Source organism: Pectinophora gossypiella, chromosome 21 (genome assembly GCF_024362695.1).
Source record: "Pectinophora gossypiella chromosome 21, ilPecGoss1.1, whole genome shotgun sequence".
Lineage (NCBI taxonomy): Eukaryota > Metazoa > Arthropoda > Insecta > Lepidoptera > Gelechiidae > Pectinophora > Pectinophora gossypiella.
The window spans coordinates 6,344,538-6,367,906 of NC_065424.1; the positions used below are offsets into that span (position 1 = coordinate 6,344,538).

The 23,369-nt window shown below is 39.5% G+C and overlaps 3 protein-coding genes across 3 annotated transcripts in view; all 3 read left to right on the top strand.

Moving 5' to 3' along the window:
- The window catches only part of LOC126376523 (uncharacterized), a 147,224-nt gene that overhangs the window by 9,613 nt on the left and 114,242 nt on the right, over window positions 1–23,369 (top strand). The gene's annotated exons all lie outside the window — the stretch shown is intronic.
- On the top strand, window positions 1,664–3,988 carry LOC126376529 (E3 SUMO-protein ligase ZBED1-like). Its single transcript, XM_050023982.1, has 2 exons — window positions 1,664–1,887; window positions 2,184–3,988. Exons 1-2 carry the CDS (start codon window positions 1,712–1,714, stop codon window positions 3,970–3,972), a joined length of 1,965 nt encoding a protein of 654 aa, XP_049879939.1. The 5' UTR covers window positions 1,664–1,711; the 3' UTR covers window positions 3,973–3,988.
- LOC126376602 (lipase 1-like) lies at window positions 19,902–21,314 on the top strand. Its single transcript, XM_050024098.1, has one exon. The coding sequence runs from the start codon at window positions 19,915–19,917 to the stop codon at window positions 21,181–21,183; it is 1,269 nt and encodes a 422-aa protein (XP_049880055.1). The 5' UTR covers window positions 19,902–19,914; the 3' UTR covers window positions 21,184–21,314.

Genomic DNA, 23,369 nt, shown 5'->3' on the forward strand with positions numbered 1-23,369 from the left:
CAAAACACTTCGTTTTACACAGACACTGGCCCCGATTCCTGCAGACACCGCTTTTTTTCGGCGGATAAGAAAATGACAGATATAACTTAAAATAAAATTAGATGGTATTTACAGGAATTAGCACCACTATACAGTGACGTTATCGTACACGCGCATCTGTTTGTGTGACGTCTGACGCCCATACGATTGAAGACTAAAGTAAGACTGAGAGGGTGAGGTAAACTTAACTCAGCCGCTGGTGGGGAGCGGAGAGTTGCCGTTCTACTCGTAGTATTTAGACTAAAATAAGATGTGGAGTACAGTCATGATCAATATCATGTACCCACTTTAGAACCCTGTCGCACTATCATATTTGACATTTAATGAGACCTACGGTTTAATTTGTCAAAAAGTTAATGTGACATGGTTTCAAAGTGTATCATATTAGTACTCGTGACTGTACGTAGCATGCGCAAGGTGATAAAGTTATCGACGATGATTCTTATTATCGACTTTTAAGCTTCTTAATACAATTATCGATGGATTCCATACATTTTGTCGAAATCGATAACTTTGTTTTTCCTCAAGTGAGGGACATGAGTTATTTGGGTTCACATATTAGCACCAATCGATGAGGAGCTCGGTGGCGCAGCGGTAAACGCGCTCGGTCTGCGATTGTCGAAGTTAAGCAACTGTCGCAAAAGGCCGGTCATAGGATGGGTGACCACAAAAAAAAGTTTTCATCTCGAGCTCCTCCGTGTTTCGGAAGGCACGTCAAGCCGTTGGTCCCGGCTGCATTAGCAGTCGTTAATAACCACCAATCCGCACTGGGCCCGCGTGGTGGTTTAAGGCGCGATCTCCCTAGCCATCCATAGGGAAGGCCCGTGCCCCAGCAGTGGGGACGGTAATGGGCTGGTGATGATTAGCACCAATCGACAAAACGACATAATTATATCGTCAGAATCGATAAAATGACCGTGGCATTTTATCACGTTGCGTTTGTTAGCTCTACAGAAGGGGGTGAGGTTAGCTCCCGATACGAATTGGCGCGGGACGGAGATTAGGCGATTCACACACGGCACCGCGCACCGCCGCGGAGGACGGCGACGGTGAAGCGGATTTCGTAGCGGTGCTCCGCGCGCTGAGGCGGTTTACGCGCCTATCCGCGCGGATGGATTTAACGCGGTTTTGGACAGTTTGATCACAGACACTGGCAATAATTTCTTCCCATTGTTTCATTTTAAGCAGTCTGTCACTATATTGTGCGCTTTTCATGTCCCAAATAGCAGGGCGACTTTCAATCTCCGAAATAAACATCGAAATCCATTTTTAAATTGCATAAACACGTCCTGCACTCACAACAATCCGCGCGGTTATGTGGCTAGGGTTACAACGATATATCGGAAAACCGATAAATATCGATATATCGACGCCTAAAAATATCGATATTTATCGATATCGACGAACGCCGATATCGATATATATCAATATCGAAAAAATCAATATATCGAAAAAAAATATCGAAAACCCCACCCAATTTAAAAGACACAACACTGACTATCTAAAACCGATTTTGTTGTGTTGTAGTCTGTCTTAGGCTGTATGGGTTATGTGCCTTTGCCTCTTCTTCAGAGTGGACGAAAATAACAAAAAAAGTTGTCTCTGGTCGTAACGTAACGGCGGTTGGTTGTTGTACTTGTTTGTTGACTTTGTTTGTTGATTTACCGTTAATATGAAGAGAAGTAAACTGTGGTCGTATTTCAAAAAAGAAGACAGTGATGCCGTTTGCACACTTTGTAATAAACGAATTAAAACATCTGGAAATACAAGCAATCTAGCATCACATATGAAACACAAACATCCAGAAAATTTTGATGTTGACGATAAATCTATGGATAAGTCACAACGGTAAGTCAAAAGTTCCTCAGTTAATAAATACGAATTCTATGATTTAGATAAGATTTTATGGAAATATTACAATATTTAACGTTTATTTTAGGTTATGTTTTACTTTTGGTGCGTTCCGGGAGATGACCGCGTGACCGCGACCGTTTAGTGATGTAATGTCGATGATTAATTATATCGACAAACGGATATAATTTTCTTGACGTTATAACTTAGCATACAAATAGTGTCGTTATGATGTAAGGCCAATTATCATATCGATAATAAGGAGTTTCATTAATTATTTCTTTTCTTTTCAGAAAATTGATTGAATGTGGTGGTACTTCATCTAACTTAGCTAGAAGTCTTGGAAGTAATCCTAACCCTCAAACATCGGATGAAAGTGCTCCACCCCCTGAAACACCTGCTAATTCTGCTGAAGCTTCTTGTTCGTCTGCTGTGGTTGTTGCTCCAGTTATTAAGTCCCCTACTCCTCCAAGTACGTCTGGAAACACTCCGAAAATAAAAAATGCTTTTGAAAATGTGTATCAATATTCTAAAGGAGGTGCAAAATATGACCGAATTACAGATGCTATTGCATATTTCATTGCTGTTGATAACAGACCATTTTATGCAGTTGAAGGAAAAGGTTTTAAACATTTGATTAAGCAATTAGCTCCCTTGTATAGAGTGCCTTGTCGGGAAACGATCAAAGCAAAGATTGATAAAAAGTATGAGACATTATCAAAAACTGTGGCAGAGAAATTTAAGAATGTGGAACATTTTTGTTTAACTACAGATATTTGGACAGAGATAATGACTAACACTGGTTATTTGGGACTTACGGTTCATTTTTTGGAACAGAATGAATTGCAATCCATGACAATTGGTGTTTTTGAATTAGAAGAAAGTCATACTGGCGAGTATATTGGACAACAATTGACAGAAATATTAAGAAGTTGGAATATTGATACTGAAAATGTTATGGCTTTTGTTACTGATTCTGGCGCAAACATGATAAAAGCTATAAGGGAGACGTTTGGGGCAAACAAACATATCCCATGTTTCGCCCATATGATAAATAGAGTGGCTGAAGAGGCCATAAGAAAAACTTCCGGATTGAATGCCATAATAGACCATGTAAGGAATATTGTGAAATATATAAAGAAAAGACAAGATATGACATTGGAATTAAAAAGAAAGCAAATAGAAAATAAAATATCTAAAGAAAAAACTCTGAAAGTAATGCTAGATGTAAAAACACGATGGAATTCGTTGTATTACATGCTTCAGAGATTTATTGATTTGGCGCCATACATTAGCGATATAATTTTTTCAAAAATTGATGCACCCACCATGCTAACTGCAGTTGAACTCATCATCATAAAAGATGTGGCTCATGTTATGCGACCACTTGAAGCTATGACAAGAGAGGCTTCTGCCGAACATTATGTCACTATATCTAAAGTTGTGCCTATGGTGAGTTGTGCAATTGACCAATACAACGAACTGAGAATCACTTCGAGCATTGCCGGCGACTTGAAGATAAATGTTACTCTGGAAATGGAAAAACGTTTCGGTCAGCTGGAATACAATATGTTGTTAGCAGTTTCAACATTGCTAGACCCTCGTTTCAAAAACTTGCATTTTAAGAAACCTGACGCATGTGCAAAAGCTATGTCAAGAATTAGAAAATTAATTTCAGATCATAAAACCGCAGCCGCTACCGCAACAGCTTCATCAACGTCTTCAGAGGATGAAGATAAAGATGGATTTGATTTTTGGAAGCACCACAAATCTTTGGCTCACACGCAAATTAAAAGAAAAAAAACTGACAGTGACGACGAGCTTACGTTATATCTTTCTGCTCCTGTAAATACTCTAAAAGTAAATGTTCTCGAAATATGGCAAGAGATGCAAGGTGTGTATCCCAATCTCTTTAAAGTGGCAATGAGCCATCTACCGATTGTGGCAACAAGTGTTCCGTCTGAACGTCTTTTTTCAAAGGCAGGAGCCACTATTACTCAGAGCAGAAACCGGCTACATGGAAGCAGACTCTCAAAATTATTATTTTTAAATTCAATAGCTGGTACAAAATACTGGAATTAAAACATTTTTTAATAAATTTATGTATTTTATTTATTATACAACCAAATTTTGTATTTATGCGCATGAAGAAATAAATAATAAGTAACATACATATGTACTAGTCGATAAACGTTTGATTTAACTAAAAATACATGGTATTCCTGTAACCTTTAAAAAAAGAAAAAGAAATATCGATATATCGTCCCACCAGTCCGATATATCGATATATCAATATCGACTTAATTCGATAAATATCGATATCGATATATCGATATTTTTAAAAGTTTTGCATCCCTATATGTGGCTCCTCGTGTGCGAGGCGCCGCCCCTCCGCGCGGATGGCAGCGCGGAGGGGCGGTGGCGGCGAGAGCACCGCTCGACCGCGCGGTCGGGCGGTGTACGTGTGCGAGGCACCAACGGATTTCATACAGGCCAATGCGACATGAGAACCGCCTCACCGCCCACCGCGGCGGTGCGCGGCGCCGTGTGTAAATCGCCTTAGTACGTAGTATTATTCTTTGTTATATAACAAAACATTCTAGTGAAGTAAAGTGGGTAATGCGATTTTAACGTCCACTTTTTTATAATCCGAATACCATTAAAACATGTTTTTATATTCCATACAAAATATGCTAAATCTAAAACATAAATGACGTATGAAAGGCTTTTTAAATTCATTGTTCGCTGACATTAAAAGCGTAAATAAGATTATGTGCCTATGTAGGTTTTTAAACATACAGGGTGTTTGTGAGATCGTAACGAAAACTTTGATGGATGATTCAGACCATGATTCTGAGTTAATATCATTTGCACAAAACAAATCACAAATTTTGCGATGGAAAATTCCACTTGATATTAACTCAAAATCATGGCCTGAATAAACCCTCAAAGTTTTCTTTACGATGTCACTAACACCTTGTATAAAGCGATGCGTTCAATCGCTCACTACTCACTGGCGAGGATCAAGCACTTATTGCTATCGGCCCACTAGTGTCGATTGTTTCTTTCAAATACAGGGTGTTGGTGGTATCGTACCGAATACTGAGGTGGATCAGATGATTCTGAGTTAATAACATAACATAAATAACCCATATACGTCCCACTGCTGGGCACAAGCCTCCCCTCAATGAACGGAAGGGGTATATATCACGGCCGTCGCGTAATTCATGTTTTTTGGGTTTTTTATTTTGTTTTCAGTTAAGTACATGCTTTTGCAACGAATTGGCTTTTTTTTCGCTAGTGTCACTAACACCCTACAGGTATAACAAATTATCGCTCCTGTATCCCAAAGGGGTATGAGATATACAACCGCTCTTTGTTACAGGTGTTTTGACGTTTAGTAAAATTCAGGACCCCGATACCGACCCCGCTGGCGTGGTCGACGAATTCCTTCCTTCAGCACTTTTCGCTATCGACCCACAAGGATCGATTAATTCCTTCAAATATGTTTTCCTCTCAGGGACACCCTCAGGCCTGTTGTCTTAAACGTTGTACCGGGTGAGAGCCTTCAGCGCTCCCCATTTGTCCGGCCAAGTAGTTAATGGCACCTGCGGCAAATCTACAATAAGTCACGTCAAAAAAAAAACGTTTAGTAAAAAGTAACTGATTTGACTCGTTGGAAACTTCTTGTTTTGCGAAAATTTTGAATGATGTTATTGTCATGTGGATAAACAAATTCCATTCTATTCTATTTGCGGCAAATATACAATAAGTACACATAACTCACGCCTATTTCCCACCGGAGTAAACAGAGACTAGGAGATTCCGTTTGCTTCGATCCTGGCACAATTCTCTTGCTCCCTCACATTCATCGTAAGGTCAAAACAAAAATGCTAAGTCCTGAAAACTGCAGAATCGCAAGTTCACAACAGCCGTAGCCCCACCACCTCTCAACTCTTCAAATACCTAATTGGATCCCTGCCTTATCTTCTTTAGAACCTCCATCAGAGATAAGCCTACCATAAGGAAAATACTTGGCATCCCTTCCATTGCTTTTGTAGATTGTATCTCCAATTGTGTCGGATAACATTTACTATTGAAAAAAAACAGAATTAAATTAAGTAAATGCGCTGGAGGTTGCAGTTTTCGAGGTCGCTTTTTGAAGCATAGCATAATGTCTGACCTTCTTCTATCGTGTGTGTTGTCAGGTGAATTACCAACCTCGTCAACCCTGGTGTCAGGGTTATTGTTGAGCCGCCAAAGGCCCCTGACATGGCCCATGTAACGACTACTTACTTACAACAGTAAACATTTTGTGTTTATTGATTTGGCCAAACTACATCATGATGTGGCCAACGAGTGATATACTATTTCATGAAATATGAGCATTTCATGAAGTGGTCGGACACATCATGAAATGATCAATTCTAAGATCTGGCCACGACATATTCAAGAAATTTATACGTGGCAAACGTTTTTTATCAGACAGAGATGTGATGAGATTTTCTTTTTTGACAGAGGTTATTTTTCTTTTTTTGACTTTTTTTACCTACGTGACTAAATAAGATAAAAAGCCTACCTTAATAATTTTGAAAAAAGGTAATTATTCATTGTAATCACACCCGTTAAAAATAGTTTACTAAATACATTTTTTGCCGAAACTTCCAAAATTTTCACGAAGCATTTTTGAAAAACACAAATAATTAATATCTATTTCCTGCAATCAAGAAATTGCGGAACTCTCGCAGACAAAAAAAGAAACAAATAATGATTCGAAATTCGAAATATAACGCCTCAGTTTGTTTGCAACTAATATCCGGTCCTGCGGAGAGCTTATTTCCGGCGGTGACGTCATCAAAGGGCGGGCAAAATTTCCCGGGTTCCTAATGGTCTCATGATTACTTTGTTATTAGGTGATGAGTTGATCAGTGTCAATTGGTATGGGCAGAGAGAATCAAAGCATAATTTGGAAACAAAAACCCGTGTGATTGCGTCCTATTCTCTCCTTAACCTTTGCTTATTTTCCCCGGCTATACAGGTTGTGAGAAGCTGCAGTAGTTTTAGACGGATGAGACGTTCGTTATGTAAAAATTGAATATTCTAGGTTTAACTATTCCTTATATAACTATAGAATACTTAGCCCGACGACCCGAGTACTCTAGTCATAGAGGCGGCAAATCAGCTCGCGACACCAAACACTTTAGAACCTCGATACCGACTCCGCCGGCGTGGTCGACGATTACCCTCATTCAGCGCTTATCGCTATCGACCCACTAGGGTCTTCTTCATCTCAGACGACGCCCTGAGCCGAGGTTCGCGCCCATCTGGGCACCTTCAGCCCTGTTGTCTTAAATTTTGTACCGGGTGAGAGTCCTCAGCGCCCCCATTTGTACGGCCAAGTAAAAGTAAAAGTCTCGTCAAAAAAAGTTCATCTTGCGATGGATGTACCTCTGACTACCCCAATTGGGATATAGGCGTGAACTGACTATTCAAAATGTTACCCACTGAATAAAATTTCAGGAAATGTTGGAATTATAGTAATTTCGTATAAATTGTAAGTTACATTATAAGTAATACCTTAAAAAAGTCCATTAGAATCGTGTTTTCAAATCCATTAGTATTAATGACACTTTTGAAAGTGTAATTTACTCATAATAGTAGCGTTAGTCTAATGTTACCCTGCTTTGGATACTTCTATCATAGAGTAAAGGATAATACGGTAAATGGACAATCTCCGCCCCTCACCGATTCGTATCGGCGCCGACCACACCCCCTCTGGGTCTTAACTTTAATCACACAACAGACACTTCATACAAAACACCTCATTTTACAGAGACACTACATTGACGTTATCGTACACGCGCATCTGTGTTGTGACGTCTGACGCCCATACGATTGAAGACTTAAGTAAGACCGAGGGGAGAGGTAAACCTAGCCCAGCCGCTGGTGGGGAGCGGAGAGTTGCCATTCTGTGTTTTCAGTGTTTTTTTCAGTCAAGTGTGAAGCCTATGTATTTATATTGTGAACCTTAATTGTTCAAAAGCGGTATATAAAGCGAAAGTTGATAGTAGGGCTGGCAGAGGAAGACCTAGAAGGACTTAGGATGACTAAATTGGAGATGTCCTTAGAAAAGGTTCAATACGATCTACTCTGAACCGGCGTGCGTGTATGAAGCGATTGATGAATGTGAAGGAAGCAAGAGAAGTGTGTCAGGATCGAAGCAAATTGAATTCTATAGTCTCTGCTTACCCCGGTGGGAAATAGGCGTGAGTTTAAGTTTATGTATGTAATTGTTCAAAATTTCTTGTTTGTGATTTGTGTGATACATAAATAAATATACATATTAACTGATTATTATAAAAGCATCTTTCGTAAGTAGTACTATTTATCTAGGTAAGTAATAACGGTTAAATTAGGTATTGTAATTGGCAACCCTCAGACGTCACACACACAGTTGCGTGTGTTGATAATGTCAATGTGTAGTGTCTGTGTACCGGTAGTGTCCAGGGGTGACACGAACGTGAGCGACTCCTACTCCCAAAATTTCTAATCGAATGTCAAAATTAAATTCTTCAAGAATAATTGGACATTTAATATTATTTAACGATCCCCTATACATTTTGTAAGCATTTTCGCAAAGGAGTTATAGGGAATGAGGGAACATAAAACGAATTTCTGTGCCTTTTATCTTCAGAGAGGCTTCGTGAGCGTGTTAGTAGATCAAAGAGGTTGACATTTTAAGTATTTTTTTCTTTTTACTATTGTGCTAAGGGTGCTTTAAGGAGTTATGAATTACGAGAAGTCCGTAATATCGCTGTGCGGGAAACGCCTGATTTACAACATAGTGTGACCGGTTCGAATCCCGGATCGGGCTTTAAAAACAGAATTTGACTTGAGTGACTTGAATGTGGAGCTTAGGATACAAGAGATTAGAAGTGTGTCAGGATAGAAGCAAATGGAGTTCCATAGTCTCTACTTACCCCGGTGGGAAATAGGCGTGAGTTATGTGCACTTATTGTATATTTGCCGCAAATAGAATAGAATAGAAATTGTTTACCCACACACAAAAACCAGACAATAACATGAAAACATAAATTTTGCAACGGAAAATTCCACTTGATATTAACTCTGAATCATGGTCTGAATATTAACTCTGAATCATCACTAACACCCATACGTACTTGTGTGGCTACCTGAATGTAAGTTGTACGGGATGTAAGTTACATCGCAACAAATACAAAGAGGGATGATCAGCTCATTATTCTGAATTATTATCAGGTGGAATTTTCTACGCAAAAGTATAGAAATGAAACAAATTAAAATACACAAAAGAAAATATAAATTTTGCGACGAAAGATTCCACTTGATATTAACTCAGAATCATGGTTTGAATCATGCCCCTCAGTTTCGTTACGCTGTCACTAAAACCCTGTAGAGAACTCTAGTAGCTAATCTATCCCCTGCCGACATAGGGGTACCTGTTAAATCTAGTTTCAGTATAATAACAAACTGTCTAACTAGGACAGAACTGTCGTGAAACACGACTCGTTATAACTTCACTTTCACATGTCGGTGGCAGGATGACAAAGTGTACTACAATCGTGTTGTTTCTGAAGACATCAAAGTCATCACAACACTAATTTAAGAGCCAAAACAGTTACTTAGGCCAGGCGCGCACTACGAGTTTTTCGCCGCGCGGCAGAAAAAAGCAGCGGCATAATGTCGCACTGTAATACTGCGCCGCTGCGGTGGCTCTGCCGTCAAGTGCGCGCAATACAATTTAAAACTGTTTGGTACAGAATTGCAGTGCGTCATTATGCCGATGCTTTTTTCTGCCGCGCGGCGAAAAACTCGTAGTGCGCGTCTGGCCTTACAGTACAAAATATACTTATCAAACAAAATAAAAATAAAATTAAATAAAACAAAACAGACGTCGGGGATGGCCACGAAAAAGATGGCACGACGAATTAGACCGCTTTTTGAAACGGTGGTACGAACAAGCTGGGGACAGGGTGGAGTGGAAGAAGGGCAGAGAGGCCTTTGCCCTGCAGTGGGACCTCGAGGGCTATTAATAATAATAAAAACAAAATTAAAAATAAAACAAATTACATACAAATAAGACTTCTTCTATCGTGTGGGGTTGAGAGTTGAATTACCAACCTCATCAACCCTGGTGTCAGGGTTATTATTGAGCCGCTAAATTCTCCTGACATGGCTCATGTAACGACTACTTACTTAAATCAGCAAGTAGTAACCGAGACCAACGGCTTAACGTGCCTTCTCAAACACGGATCATCTTATTTTTTGGACAATCAGGTGATCAGCCTGTAATGTCCTAACCAAACTAGGGATCAGAAAGTGATTTTTGTGTTCCCACCGGGATTCGAACCCGGGACCTCCGGATCGTGAGCCCAACGCTTAACAACTGAGCTACCACGGCTCCACATGCACAGATGCGCGTGTACGATAACGTCAATGTGTAGTGTCTGTGTAAAACGAAATGTTTTGTATGAAGTGTCCGGGGCGTGACATAGGAATTCAATACTAAAAACGTCAAAGATATTGTTAAGTAGGGCTTATTTTCAAATACGCCAGGACTTTAAAGCCAGTCAAAAAGGCTGTCCACTTTGGAAGTAATCAACATAATAAAAGAAACCGAAAACTTTTCCAATTTTCGTTATCTGGCTTCCACATTTTTAAAGTATTCATTCTCATAAAAGATAAACATAGATTAAAGAGATAAAGGGAGGTAATGATCTTTTGATATTATCATTTTCAACGCTGGTTGGGATAATGAAAAATAAAAGGAAAATTTGTGACAATCACTGGTGAGTTGGGCACCGTGAATTTTCTTTTGAACTTAACGAGGATAAAAAGGGGGGGGTCATCAGCAATTCATCTAAAAATGAAAATTTCAATTTGACATTTGCGCATATAAAAGTAAGTGCGCAATCAAACGTCAAATAGCAATATTTGTTTCTTAGATGAATTGCTTCTATGTGGCCTTTTAAACCCCCAGGTGTCGCTACTGTTGAGTGCTCTCAAATTTTGACAGTTCCCCATACTATTTGAGTAAACAAACATAATTGTTTTGGTTAAGTATATTTTTACACTATAACCGCTATAACCCTTTGCGCAGCATTTAACTGGAATATCTTAAGTATTGTATTTTATTCCCAGATCGGAAAGAATAAAACTTATTTTCAATCATAACTGCCTTTTTCCAAATTGGCTTTTCTTTTTTTCCGGCTTCAAAAAAAGAGGAGATTCTCAATTCGACCGTATATTTTTTCTTATACTTTCACACGGGACCATACTTCCACGTTGCTCCATACTTATAGCAATTTATCATGAATTTTAGCTGGACAGTAAGGGGAACTGTAAAAATTTATAAATCCCTGTCTACCCCCCTACCATCACAGGTGTGATAACATAACTAAAGATCATACTATATATCCCATTTGGGTAGTCAGAGGTACATCCATCGCAAGATGAACTAAGTACCCACGCCTCACCGAGCTTTCTGTTATATCAAAGTGATAGCTGAGCCGTACCGCCGTCTATAAAGGTCGTGCCAAGTACCAGGCTGTCATAAATTAACAGGACGTTCGAATTAGCAAAGAAGTTCAAAGCCTCTTTATCGAACGGCATTGTCTGGCCTGACCCACTTCCAGCGATCGATAGGACAACGACCCCTACCCTGTTATGCTACCTTGGTACATGTGGGTGTTGCTATATACATGTATAAAAATGTAAGTAATGCGCTTAATGATGTGACGATTGCGTTAAGAAATGTAGTTTTTGATTGATTTGTTTCATTATACTAATGAATCACGCTTCGACGGCGCGCGTGTTAAGATTTTCAAAATTGTTTTCGAATCCATGTTTGGAATATAAATTATTTGCCTATCACCTGTCATATTAACGTCCGTGGTACAGTGGTTGAGCGTTGCGCTCACGAGGAGTTCCCGGATTCGATTCCCGGTGGGGATATATCACATTTGAGTTTTGAATTTTCGACAAATGCCGTTTAACGCGTAAGTGCGAACGAGACACAGTCCGCGCGCTCTCTCCTTTACTCCAGCTTACGACCATTTCAGACTAAAATAAGACCCAGAGGGAGTGAGATCGGCGCCCTATACGAATTGGTACAGGGCGGAGGGTTACCATTCTATACGTAGTATTATTCTTTATTCTATGATAAGACATATAGCTTGGGTTTACGATATCGTCACCTTATAGTGAAAACCACGTATGCACGCACATCTGTGTGTGTGACTGACGCTGCGATTGAAGACTAAAGTAAGACCGAGGGGGTGAGGTAAATCTAGCTCAGCCGCTGGTGGGGAGCGAAGAGTTACCGTTCTGTACGTAGTATTATTCTTCATTCTATGGCCACGGGGAAATTAACTCACATCAGTCTAGTATCGTCATCATCTTCCTAGCGTTATCCCGTATCTAACCTAAAGATTTGATACTTTTAGGGTGGAAGGGGATCTACCTCCTAGTGGTCCACCCTGGGCAACGGCATCACCTGACTCCCCAGTCAGGTGATGGCTGAATGATCCCCCTGCAGAGTGGTAGGGCCCGTAAGGGACCGCGTGGCTTGCGACCACCCTCTCACTAAAGTCCGGCGCCAAGTAGCTTGCTGCGTTCCGTCGCGTGTGTGAGAGTGCCAGTGCCTTTCTGGGTAAGCTCGTTCCACCATCGATCTCCTCTTCTCCTAAAACCTAAACCCATCTTAATTTAAAAACAAATGACTTATAGGTTGCCTGGAAGAGATTGCTACTTAGCAATAAGGCCGCCTATTGTACTCTGTCTATTTCTCTTTTGTTTTGCGATTTGTTTTTGCTGTTTGCGCAATAGATAATTTGTTATGTTATGTTATTTGACAGCTTTGGTTTTTTGTAGAAACGACTGCCTGTCTGACCTTCCAAACCTGCCCAATACTTTTTTTTGGAAAACTGGATTCCTTCACGACGTTTTCCTTCACCGCTGAGCACCTGATAAAAAAATATGTTCCATATAATTTTTTATCAGGTGCTCAGCGCCAAGGGCCCCTGACATGGGTCATGTTTACATCAGTAAGTAGTAACCGGGACCAACGGCTTGACGTGCCTTCTGAAGCACGGATCGTCTTACTTTCGGACAACCTAGGGATCACCAAGTGATTTTTGTGATATGTCCCCGCCGGGATTCGAACTCGGGACCTCCGGATCGTGAGCCCAACGCTCAGCCACTGAATGAATGATTAATTATTATAATTACGTTGAATAAATGATTCTGATTATACGATAAGTACGAGATTTTAGTATAAAGTGTCCGGGCCGTGCTTTCAGGCCATGGTACCATCTTAAGCAAAATGGCGTGGTACTCTGAATCAATACAGCAATGTTAGCTCCTGGAAGCCTGCCAACTACCTGAGAGCTCCAGAGAACGTACAGGGTGTTAGTAACATCGTAACGAATATAAGGGGGATGATTCAGACCATGATTCCGAGTTGATATCATGAGGAATTTTCCGTCGCAAAATTCATTATTTTTTTTAATTCTATAGTTTTACGATGGAAAATTCCACTTGATATTAACTCAGAATAGTGACCTGAAACATCCCTCTGAGTATTCGTTACGATGTCACTTACACCCCGGACAAGTACATACAGGTAGCCATACAAGTAGGTATCTATGGGTGTTAGTGACACCGTAACGAATACTGAGGGGGATAATTCAGACCATGATTCTGAGTCGATATCAAGTGGAATTTCCTGTCGGAAAATTTATAAAGAAATTAGTGTTTTTTTTTACTTAATTATTTTCAGTTTACATTTGCGACGGAAAATTCCACTTGATATTTATTTATTTATTTAGGTACACATACAGCAATACATATTAAACTTTTACAGACAACATTATAAATAGAAAGAAATACTTGGTATATATGTTTGCCAATTACATGCGTACACAGCATTCACCGTAAATGGAAACAAACAAACTATATTAATACTAAACTATATAAATTATAAACTATATATATATATATATATATATTAACACATTTTTTGATATTAACTCAAAATCAAGGTCTGAATCATCCCTCAAAGTTTTCGTTACGATGTCACTAACACCCTGTATATTTGCCAAAACAGAACATGTTTTTCTGACATGTTATGTTTGGCTTGAGAACTCTTTTTTACCCTAACATATTACGTGTGTGTGTGTGTGTGTGTGTGTGTGCGCGTGCGTGCGTGCGTGTGTGCGTGCGTGCGTGCGTGCGTGAGTGAGTGCGTGCGTGCGTGCGTGCGGGCGTGCGTGCAGGCGTGCGTGCGTGCGTACGTGCGTGTGAGTGAGAGAGATAGAGAGAGAGGTGTGAAAGATAATGGTGCTGATTCCAGTACACACCATCTAATTTTAAGTTATTATACCTGTCATTTTCTTATTCGTCGAAAAGGAAAGGGACGGGTAATCGACAGGCATTAAATTTATGAAACACACGTCAATTTTGAACATTGGCCAATAACCAGACAGAAATAAGTTGACAGCATACGTCAAACAGGTTGCAGATCAGCGAGATGCCGATTTTATTCGCCCGTGTTATTCATTTTAAAATTAATAGCTGTCAATCACCCGTCCCTTTCCTCTTCGGCGGATAAGACAATAACGGGTATAACTTGAAATAAAATTAGGAGGTGTCTGCTGGAATTGGGGCCATTGTAGTAGCTAAAATTGAGAAGGGAATGTTAACTTAGTTTGAACACCGAAAGCGAATGAAGGATAATAGGATTACGAAAGCGGTATATAAGGCGAAGGTTGGTGGTAGGGCTGGCAGAGGAAGACCTAGAAGTATCTACGTACATTGACCAAATTTGAGAGAAACAAGAGAAGTGTGTCAGGATCGAAGCAAATGGAATTCCATAGTTTCTGTTTACCCCGGTGGGGAATAGGCTTGAGTTTGTGTATGTTATCTATCATAGCTACGACCGAACATCGGTGACCGGTGAGTAGTTGATTAGAACGCCTGTCACTTTGAGGTCGCTGGTTCAAATCCAGCACAGGCCTAAACCAATGATTGTCGAATTTGTTTGGAATTCATGTTTAGATCATAAGTGACTATCACGTGCTCGCGCGGTGAAGGAAAATATGAGGAGACCCACATTCCCGAGAAATGCATTTTTGGTATGTGACCTAATCTGTCTGTATTGGGCTGGTTATCCGTAAAACAGGCAGTTGCTTCTGTAAAAAACCGGACCTGTCAAATCTTCAGGTCAGGTAAACGGACCCTGTGAAAAACGGGAATATGCTAGGGGGATGAATTATGAATTACTAATTAATAATGAATTACTTGAATTATGAACAATCACAATTTAAATAGCTACAAGATGAAACATCCAATTACGGGCATACAATACCTACATATTCCGGGCACAAAAGAGGAAATCATTTTACACAGGCGTTTAAATTTACAACACGAATTAATTAAAATATAATTAAATTTCATATTTTAAATATTTCACTTTACAAATTATGTTTCGTTAAATGAAAGCAATGTTTGTTCAGAACACGGAAGCGATGGAGGTTCCTTTTTGACGAGATTTATCGTAGATTTGCTTTGGATACCGCTCACTACTTGGCCGGACAAACGAGGAGCTTAGTCTTAGATTTTAAGACTACAGCATAAAAATTAACGAACACTAGGTACGATCACGAGTACTAACATGTATACACTGTGAAACCATGTCGCGTTAACTTTTTTGACAAATCATTAAATGTCAGATATGATACTCGTAGTGCGACAGGGTTCTAAAGTGGGCACATGATATTACTCATGACTGTACGGTTACGAGCATTATGTATACACTTTGGTACCATGTCACATTAACTATTTTGACAAATTGAACTGTGAGTCTCACTGAATGTCAAATATGTTAGTGCGACAGAGTCCTAAAGTGGTACGTGTAGAACTGTAACTCTCCGCTCCGCACCAATTCGAATCGGGTGCCCGTCCAGGCCACCTATCTTCAATCAAATTCAAATTCTAAAATACCTTTATTCAGTAGGTAAACTAGTTACACTTTGAATCGTCAATTTTTACATAACGAACGTCTCATCCGCCTGAAACACTGCAGCTTCTCACAACCTGTATAGCCGGGGTAAAGAAGCTGCAAGAAAAACCTCGGCACAGGGCCCTAGACGTTCTTTTAAATCTCACGGAAGGAAGCAAACGTGATATGGAATTCCATAGTCTCTTTACTCCAGTAGGATATAGGCGTAGGTTTATGTATGTATGTATGTATTTAAGTGTCACTAAATAGTTAATACCCATATATTTGTAAAAAGCACGCCAAGGTGAGTTAATTATAAGTAGGAACTTAAAACTGTTAAAGGCGGTTAATATAAAATTTCCTTGTTTGCGAAAATCGCAATTTCCGGGAATTGTATGTTGGTTCAATATTGGCTAGTAGAAGAAAGTGAAAACGTTTAGAGGCGAGCCGAGGTAGCCCAGTTGGTAGAACGCTTGCCTCTCACTTTGACGTCGCAGGTTCCAATCCAGTTGTCGAATTTGTTTTCGAATTCATGTTTGGCCCATAAATAATAATCACGTGCTCAGCGGTGAAGGAAAACATCATGAGGAAACTCACATCTCCGAGAAACGCATTTTCGGATGTGACCTAACCTGTATTTGGCTGGTTTTCCTTCTGGTTGGAAGATCAGACAGGCAGTCACTTCTGCTGGAGCAATATTTTTTTCACAAAACCTATTTAATTCTTGGTCAAATTTTATCGCCGGTAAAAAAAAAACAAAATGGCGGAAAATTAAGATGGCCGCCATACAAATTTTTATTTGTCCAGAAAATGTCTCGGGTGTAAAAACGATGTATAGGGATGTTATCGGAACGTCATCTTGGAAAACTGCTCCGCATCAGGGGTCACCCTAGGGCCTGGCAAAACTATAGCACCTAGAACTTTTTGATTTCACGACACCTATTCAAGCCTTGGTCAAATTCAATCGACGGCAAAAAACAAGATGGCCGCCATACAAAATTTTGTTTTTCTAGAAAATTCCTCAAGGTCAAAAAATATGTATAGGGGTGTGATCGGAACGTCATCTTGGAAAACTGCTCCGCATCAGGGAGACACCCTACGGCCTGGCACCTATAGCACCTAGAACTTTTTTGGTTTCACGAGACCTATTTAAGTCTTGGTCAAATTCTATCGCGGTAAAAAAATGGCGGGAAAACAAGACACGCGAGCAGCTTGCTGCGAGCGAACCACGCGACATCTAGTTACATTATATTTTTGTATTATTATGTATCCCCAGCAAAGAGAAAATAGGTAGGTAATTAACATGTTAAAATCTCAACAGCGCCGTGTATATTGTTTTTGGGGAAAGTCAGAACCGTCAGATGAGAGCCAAGGAGAGAGAGAAAGAGAGACAGGGACTGGGAAGTCCATCATTCGGACCATCGTATGCCTAGTATGAAATGTAACTATCGCCATATGGAGTTTTATGTTACCATACCATCCAAAAAAAGTTGCAAAACCGACTAAACCGGTCGTGAATCGAACCGGGGATATGTTCTTTGTTTTGGTGGTCAAGGTCTGCTATTACGTCATAGGTCACTTTAAGAGAAAATCTTTAGGCATAATGAACAAAACATAAACAGTCTATCTATATACGTTCCACTGCTGGGCACAGGCCTCCCCTCAATCAACAGGAGAGGATATGGCGCATACTCCACCACGCTGCTCCACTGCGGGCTGGTGGAGGTATTCATATGTGACTGTGACCTCCGGATCGTGAGCCTCAACTTGGACCACAGAGGCCGTTAAATCTTTGATGTGTGTAGAAGAAACGAAAGTGATGTGTCAGTGAAACTCCGTGGTAACTGTCTACCCCGATAGGAAATAGGCGTTATCTTATGTACAGTCATGAGCAATACAATATATCCACTTTAGGACTCTGTCGCACTAACATATTTGACATGTAGTGAGACTTACAGTTCAATTTGTCAAAAAAGTTAATGTGACATCGTACTAAAGTGTATACATATTAATGCTCGTCACCGTATGTAGGTATGTACCGATAGATCAAATCTATCGATAGTATTGCTTCTATTTTAAAACAATCGATACTATTGTGCCTAACTACCGATAGACAGGCATATTATTAGAAATAAACTTTCTACTGTTTCGGATTGTATAGCATAATAGGCTAATTTCCAACTAGTCAAATCAGTTACTCTTTACTAAACGTCTTTTTTTTCTTTTTTTTGACGTGACTTATTGTAGATTTGCCGCAGATGGCATTAACTACTTGCCCGGACAAATGGGGAGTGCTGAAGGCTCTCACCCGGTACAACGTTTAAGACAACAGGCCTGAATGCCCAGTTGGGCTCGAATCTCGGGCTCAGGGCGTCGTCTGAGAGGAAAAATATTTGAAAGAATTAATCGACCCTAGTGGGTCGATAGCGATAAGCGCTGATTGAGGGAATTCGTCGACCACACTGGCGGGGTCGGTATCGGGGTCCTGAAGTGTTTGGTGTCGCGAGCTGATTGGCTGCCTCTATGGCTAGAGTAATCGGGTCGTCGGGATCGTATATTACGTCCTTCGGACGCCGATACTTTTCAGTACCGTTCCTTGGGATTGTATAGCATAATAAACTAATTTACAACTAGTCAAATCAGTTACCTACTTTTTACTAAACGTCACAAGAAACATTACTATGGAAACATGTATGAATAAACCTGTGACGTCATAGAAAACCGTGACAAAATGTCAATCAATCAATCAATAATACTTTATTGCACAACAACATATACAAAGGACATAAACATACGAATAAAACATAAGCACAATAGGCGGCCTTATTGCTAAACAGCAATTTCTGCCAGGCAACCTTACCTTAATGTCGCACGTATTATTACATGTTTCTTTATTAAATTTCATAAATAAGTTACTTAAATAGAAAAAAGAAAACGTTTTTGTCACCTTCAGATCTGTCTTTAATTAGTAAACAGAATTTCATAATTTATCTTCGACCTAGGAAACTATCCAATTACCTATGTACTTGGACTTGGCAATGTCCAATATGTACTTAAGTACTGATATCATATAGTATCACGCTAGCATGCTACAGGTCAAACAAGTGATAATAATGCCAGCACATATAGCAACGAGTTATTCTGGTAACGATACGAATTCGATATTGCAACGATATTGAAAGACTTACACATTACTACGTCACATGACTAATATAAGAGACACGCTCTTTTCTAGCCAATTTAATTCTATACTTTTGCAATGGAAAATTCTACTTCATATTAACTCAGAATAATCAGCTGAATCATCCCTCTCAGTATTCGTTACGATGTCACTTACACCCCATACAAGAACATATAGGTAGCCATACAAGTAGGTATGGGTGTTAGAGACACCGTAACGAAAACTGAGCGGGATGGTTCAGACCATGATTCTGTGTTGATATCAAGTGGAATTTCTTGTCGGAAAATTCATGAAAATTTTTGTGTTTTTTTTTTTAATTATTTTCCGTTCCATACTTTTGCGACGGAAAATTCCATTTGATAACATCTCGGAATCGTGGTCTGAATCATCCCTCAAAGTTTTCGTTACGATGTCACTAACACCCTGTATAGTTGGCGAGGAATGGGTGTTATACTATACACCTCTGCCTACCCCGTTAGGCGTAATGCTGTTATGTTATGATTAAGTACACGTGTTTGCTATTTTAAAGATTAACAACAAATCTACTTATAGACATGAAGATTTAATGAGTTTAATCTATGCTCTTATCTTGCTAATCAGATCTAATTATGCAAACAAACATAGCTATGTTAACTATCAACGTAAGATATTTCACAATCCAAACTGTTTATGTAAATAATTAACGCCGTTTTCATCGTAACATAGCGATGTATAACAAAGTTGTATCAATTTCATGCGTACACGCAGGATCGGCGACGCGTTATTAATGCCACAATCCTTTTAATACGAAAAAATACCCGTTCCGATGCCAGTCGCAGTAATGGCGTCGAAAGGATATACCGTCAACTTCCTCATCCTTACTTGCGTAGTGATTGTAAGTTATTTTATAAACCGACCTTTATTTCCAATAAAAATTGAGACGAAGAAATCCCTTGGTTATCCCAGAGACTCTCTGCTGAATTTCACAGAGTTGACAGGTGAATACGGGTATGTTTCAGAAGAGCACATAGTAACTACCGAAGATGGATATCTACTGACGATGTTCAGGATGGGAAAAGGGAAAAATTGTAAAGGAAACCTGATGAGCCCTCCTGTCATTTTAATGCACGGACTACTACAGAGTTCGGATGTCTGGTTGGACGCAGGACCAAACGCTGGACTCGCGTATCTTCTCTCCGATGCGTGCTACGATCTCTGGACTGGAAACCAAAGGGGAAACTACTACTCCAGAAGTCATAAACACTTGGACCCTGATAAAGATGCTAAGTTCTGGGAATTTTCCGTCGACGAAATCGGTTACTACGACATCCCAGTGATGATCGACTATGTTTTGGAGTATACTGGCTCGAAAAAGGTGAACTACATCGGATATTCCCAAGGATCTGGTACGTTCTACATCATGTGCTCTGAAAGACCTGGGTCCTGCGATAAGGTGAATCTTCAGATTGGCTTAGCACCCGCAGCAAGGCAGACGAACACCAAATCAGTGCCATATAGATTGATGTTGAAGACCTTCGAAACATTGTGGACGGTTTTAGACAAAACTGGAGTGCAAGAAGTGCTTTCCAAAGGTGCCTTCAGTCAGGAATTTGTGGCGTTCTTCTGCCAATTTCCAATGTTGTCGAATAGTGTGTGTGGAACCGCTGAAGCTCTTTTTGATTCTAATCATCCTGGGTCGATAACTAATGAGACTACTAGAGTTTTATTTGGACATTTCCCGGCTGGAACATCGGTGAAAAATCTAGTGCGGTACAGTCAGAGTATGCATTCTCCTAATTTTGAAAAGTTTGACTATGGAAAGGAGAAGAATTTGGAACTGTATGGAAGTGAGGTTCCTCCACTGTACAATTTGAAGGCAGTGACTGTGCCTGTTGTGATTTTATATGGTAGAAATGATTATTTGGTGGACCCTAAAGATATTGCGTGGTTGAGAAAGAAGCTCCCAAACGTCTTGGAGTCTGAAGAAGTAAAGGACCCACTGTGGAATCATTTAGATGTGCCTTATAGTCAGTATACAAGTGAACTTATATTTCCGAAGATAAATGAGTATTTGCTTAAGTATAGTGAGACGTAGAAAGTGCGGGACTGAAGTGGTTGGAAAATAGGAAACTGTCTAAGTTCCTTTGTCGGTTCCTAAGACTGTTATTAATGGTGATAATTTTATTGTAGTTAGTTTATAAGTTTCAATATAAAAACTGGATTGTTGTACGCTGGTTTGTATTTGAGCATTTTTCTATGAAAGCCGTTGTGTTTACAAGAAAACATAATACATACGTACATAAACTCACGCCTATTTCCCACCGGGGTAAGCAGAGACACACAAGAAAACGATTTTTATAAATCTTGATACTTAATTCTTTTTACACTGTTTTTGGCCCGGTGTTCTAAATTTTGTACTCTCAGCGCTCCCCATTTGTCGGGTTCCACAATAAACCACGTCAAAAAATCTTGGCTCTTCCCTCACGAAAGTAGATTTTTTTTATTTTTTTTTTTATTTTTTTTTGATAACATGGCTTATTGTATATTTTCTTCAGATGGCATTTATTTATTTAATTATTAAGTACAGCCACATCACATACTTACATTAACAAAAAATACTGTTATAAGGTTACAGTATTGTGACTAATATATATGACAATAAAATATATGGCATTAATTTGACCGGACAAATTATTCATATAGCAGATCGCGATGAAGCTTCTAGTATAAATATGCACATTAAAATTCATACACTTGTTTTTGCTTGATGCGCGTTCAGACACGGAATTGTTTTTTTTTTTTGCTATAGCCTAAGGATTGTTTTAGTTTCAATAAATTATCATCTGTAACACCACCTGACCGGATGATCAACAGAAAAAAAGAGTCTAAGCGAATCAAGTTCTATTTTAGTAATCAATAATGACATACGCGAACATACCGTTATCAAATTCATGATGATATGACTTATTGTAGATTTGCCGCGAATGGCATTAACTACTTGGCCGGACAAATGGCGAGCGCTGAGGGCTCTCATCCGGTGCAAAATTTAAGAGAGCAGGCCTAAGTGAGCCCAGTTGGGCGCGAACCTCGGCTCAGGGCGTCGTCTGAGGGGATAATTGGTTACGTCGGCAAGGAGATGTTTAAAAGAAAGGCCAAGGAAAAAGCAGACTCAATGCTCGCCAGAATGCATGAGGTTTTTAATAAGAAAGTGATGTGTCAGGAGTCAGGATCATAGTAAGTGGAATTCCATGATCTCTGCCTACCCTAATGGGAAATGCCTATTGACAGAATTCTAGAAAGGAAGTACCTTAAAGTAGTAGTAGTAGGCTGATCACCAGATTGTCTGAAAGTAAGGTGATCCGTGCTTCGGAGGACAAGTTAAGCCGTTGGTCCCGGTTACTATTTACCGATGTACGTGAGTCATGTCAGGGGAATTTAGCGTCTCAATTATGACCTAAGCTTGACACCAGGGTTGATGGAGTTGGTAATCTCCCTCAAAACCCACACGATAGAAGAAGAGGAGTGTATGAATGAATGAATGAGCATTCGCATAACAATCACAGGAATTGTGTTCAAAATACTGAGATTTAACAAAGCAAACCTCAATTATGGAAAACAAATTAATTCAACATATAAAAAAATATCTAATAATAACATTTTTTTTTTGCTGTCTCTTTCCCGCTCTGCTGGAAGGGATTTCTACTAGAAATAAGCTGAACCGTTTGTCTGTCTTGTGTTAGTGTAAGTAATTGTTTTATATCCTGTTCTGTGTACAATATTGCCTTTCAACTGTTTTAAGACAGTAAACAAAAACTTTACAAAAAAGGTTATTATAAAGTTAGTGATTATTGAGAAAATATGAATGCATGGGATTAACTGGCTGAGAACTGATATTAGGCAGCTAAATTACTCAATTGTATACCAATATTTTATGTTTATTTTTATTTTTTTAAAGAACGTCTAGGGCCCTGTACCGAGGTTTTTCTTGCAGCTTCATTTCCCCGGCTATACAGGTTGTGAGAAGCTGCAGTAGTTTTAGGCGGATGAGACGTTCGTTATGTAAAAATAGACGATTCAAAAAGTAAAACTATGTTACCTACAGAATAAAGATATTTTTGAATTTGAATAATTAAATAAATAAATAAATAAAAAATTTAATGACTAACAACAGAACAACAGAACAGTGGCTGCAAGTTGTCTTTGATTACTTGTGGCTCTGCCCACCCCATTAGGGATTACGGGCGTGAGTTTATGTATGTATGTATGTATGTAATGACTAAA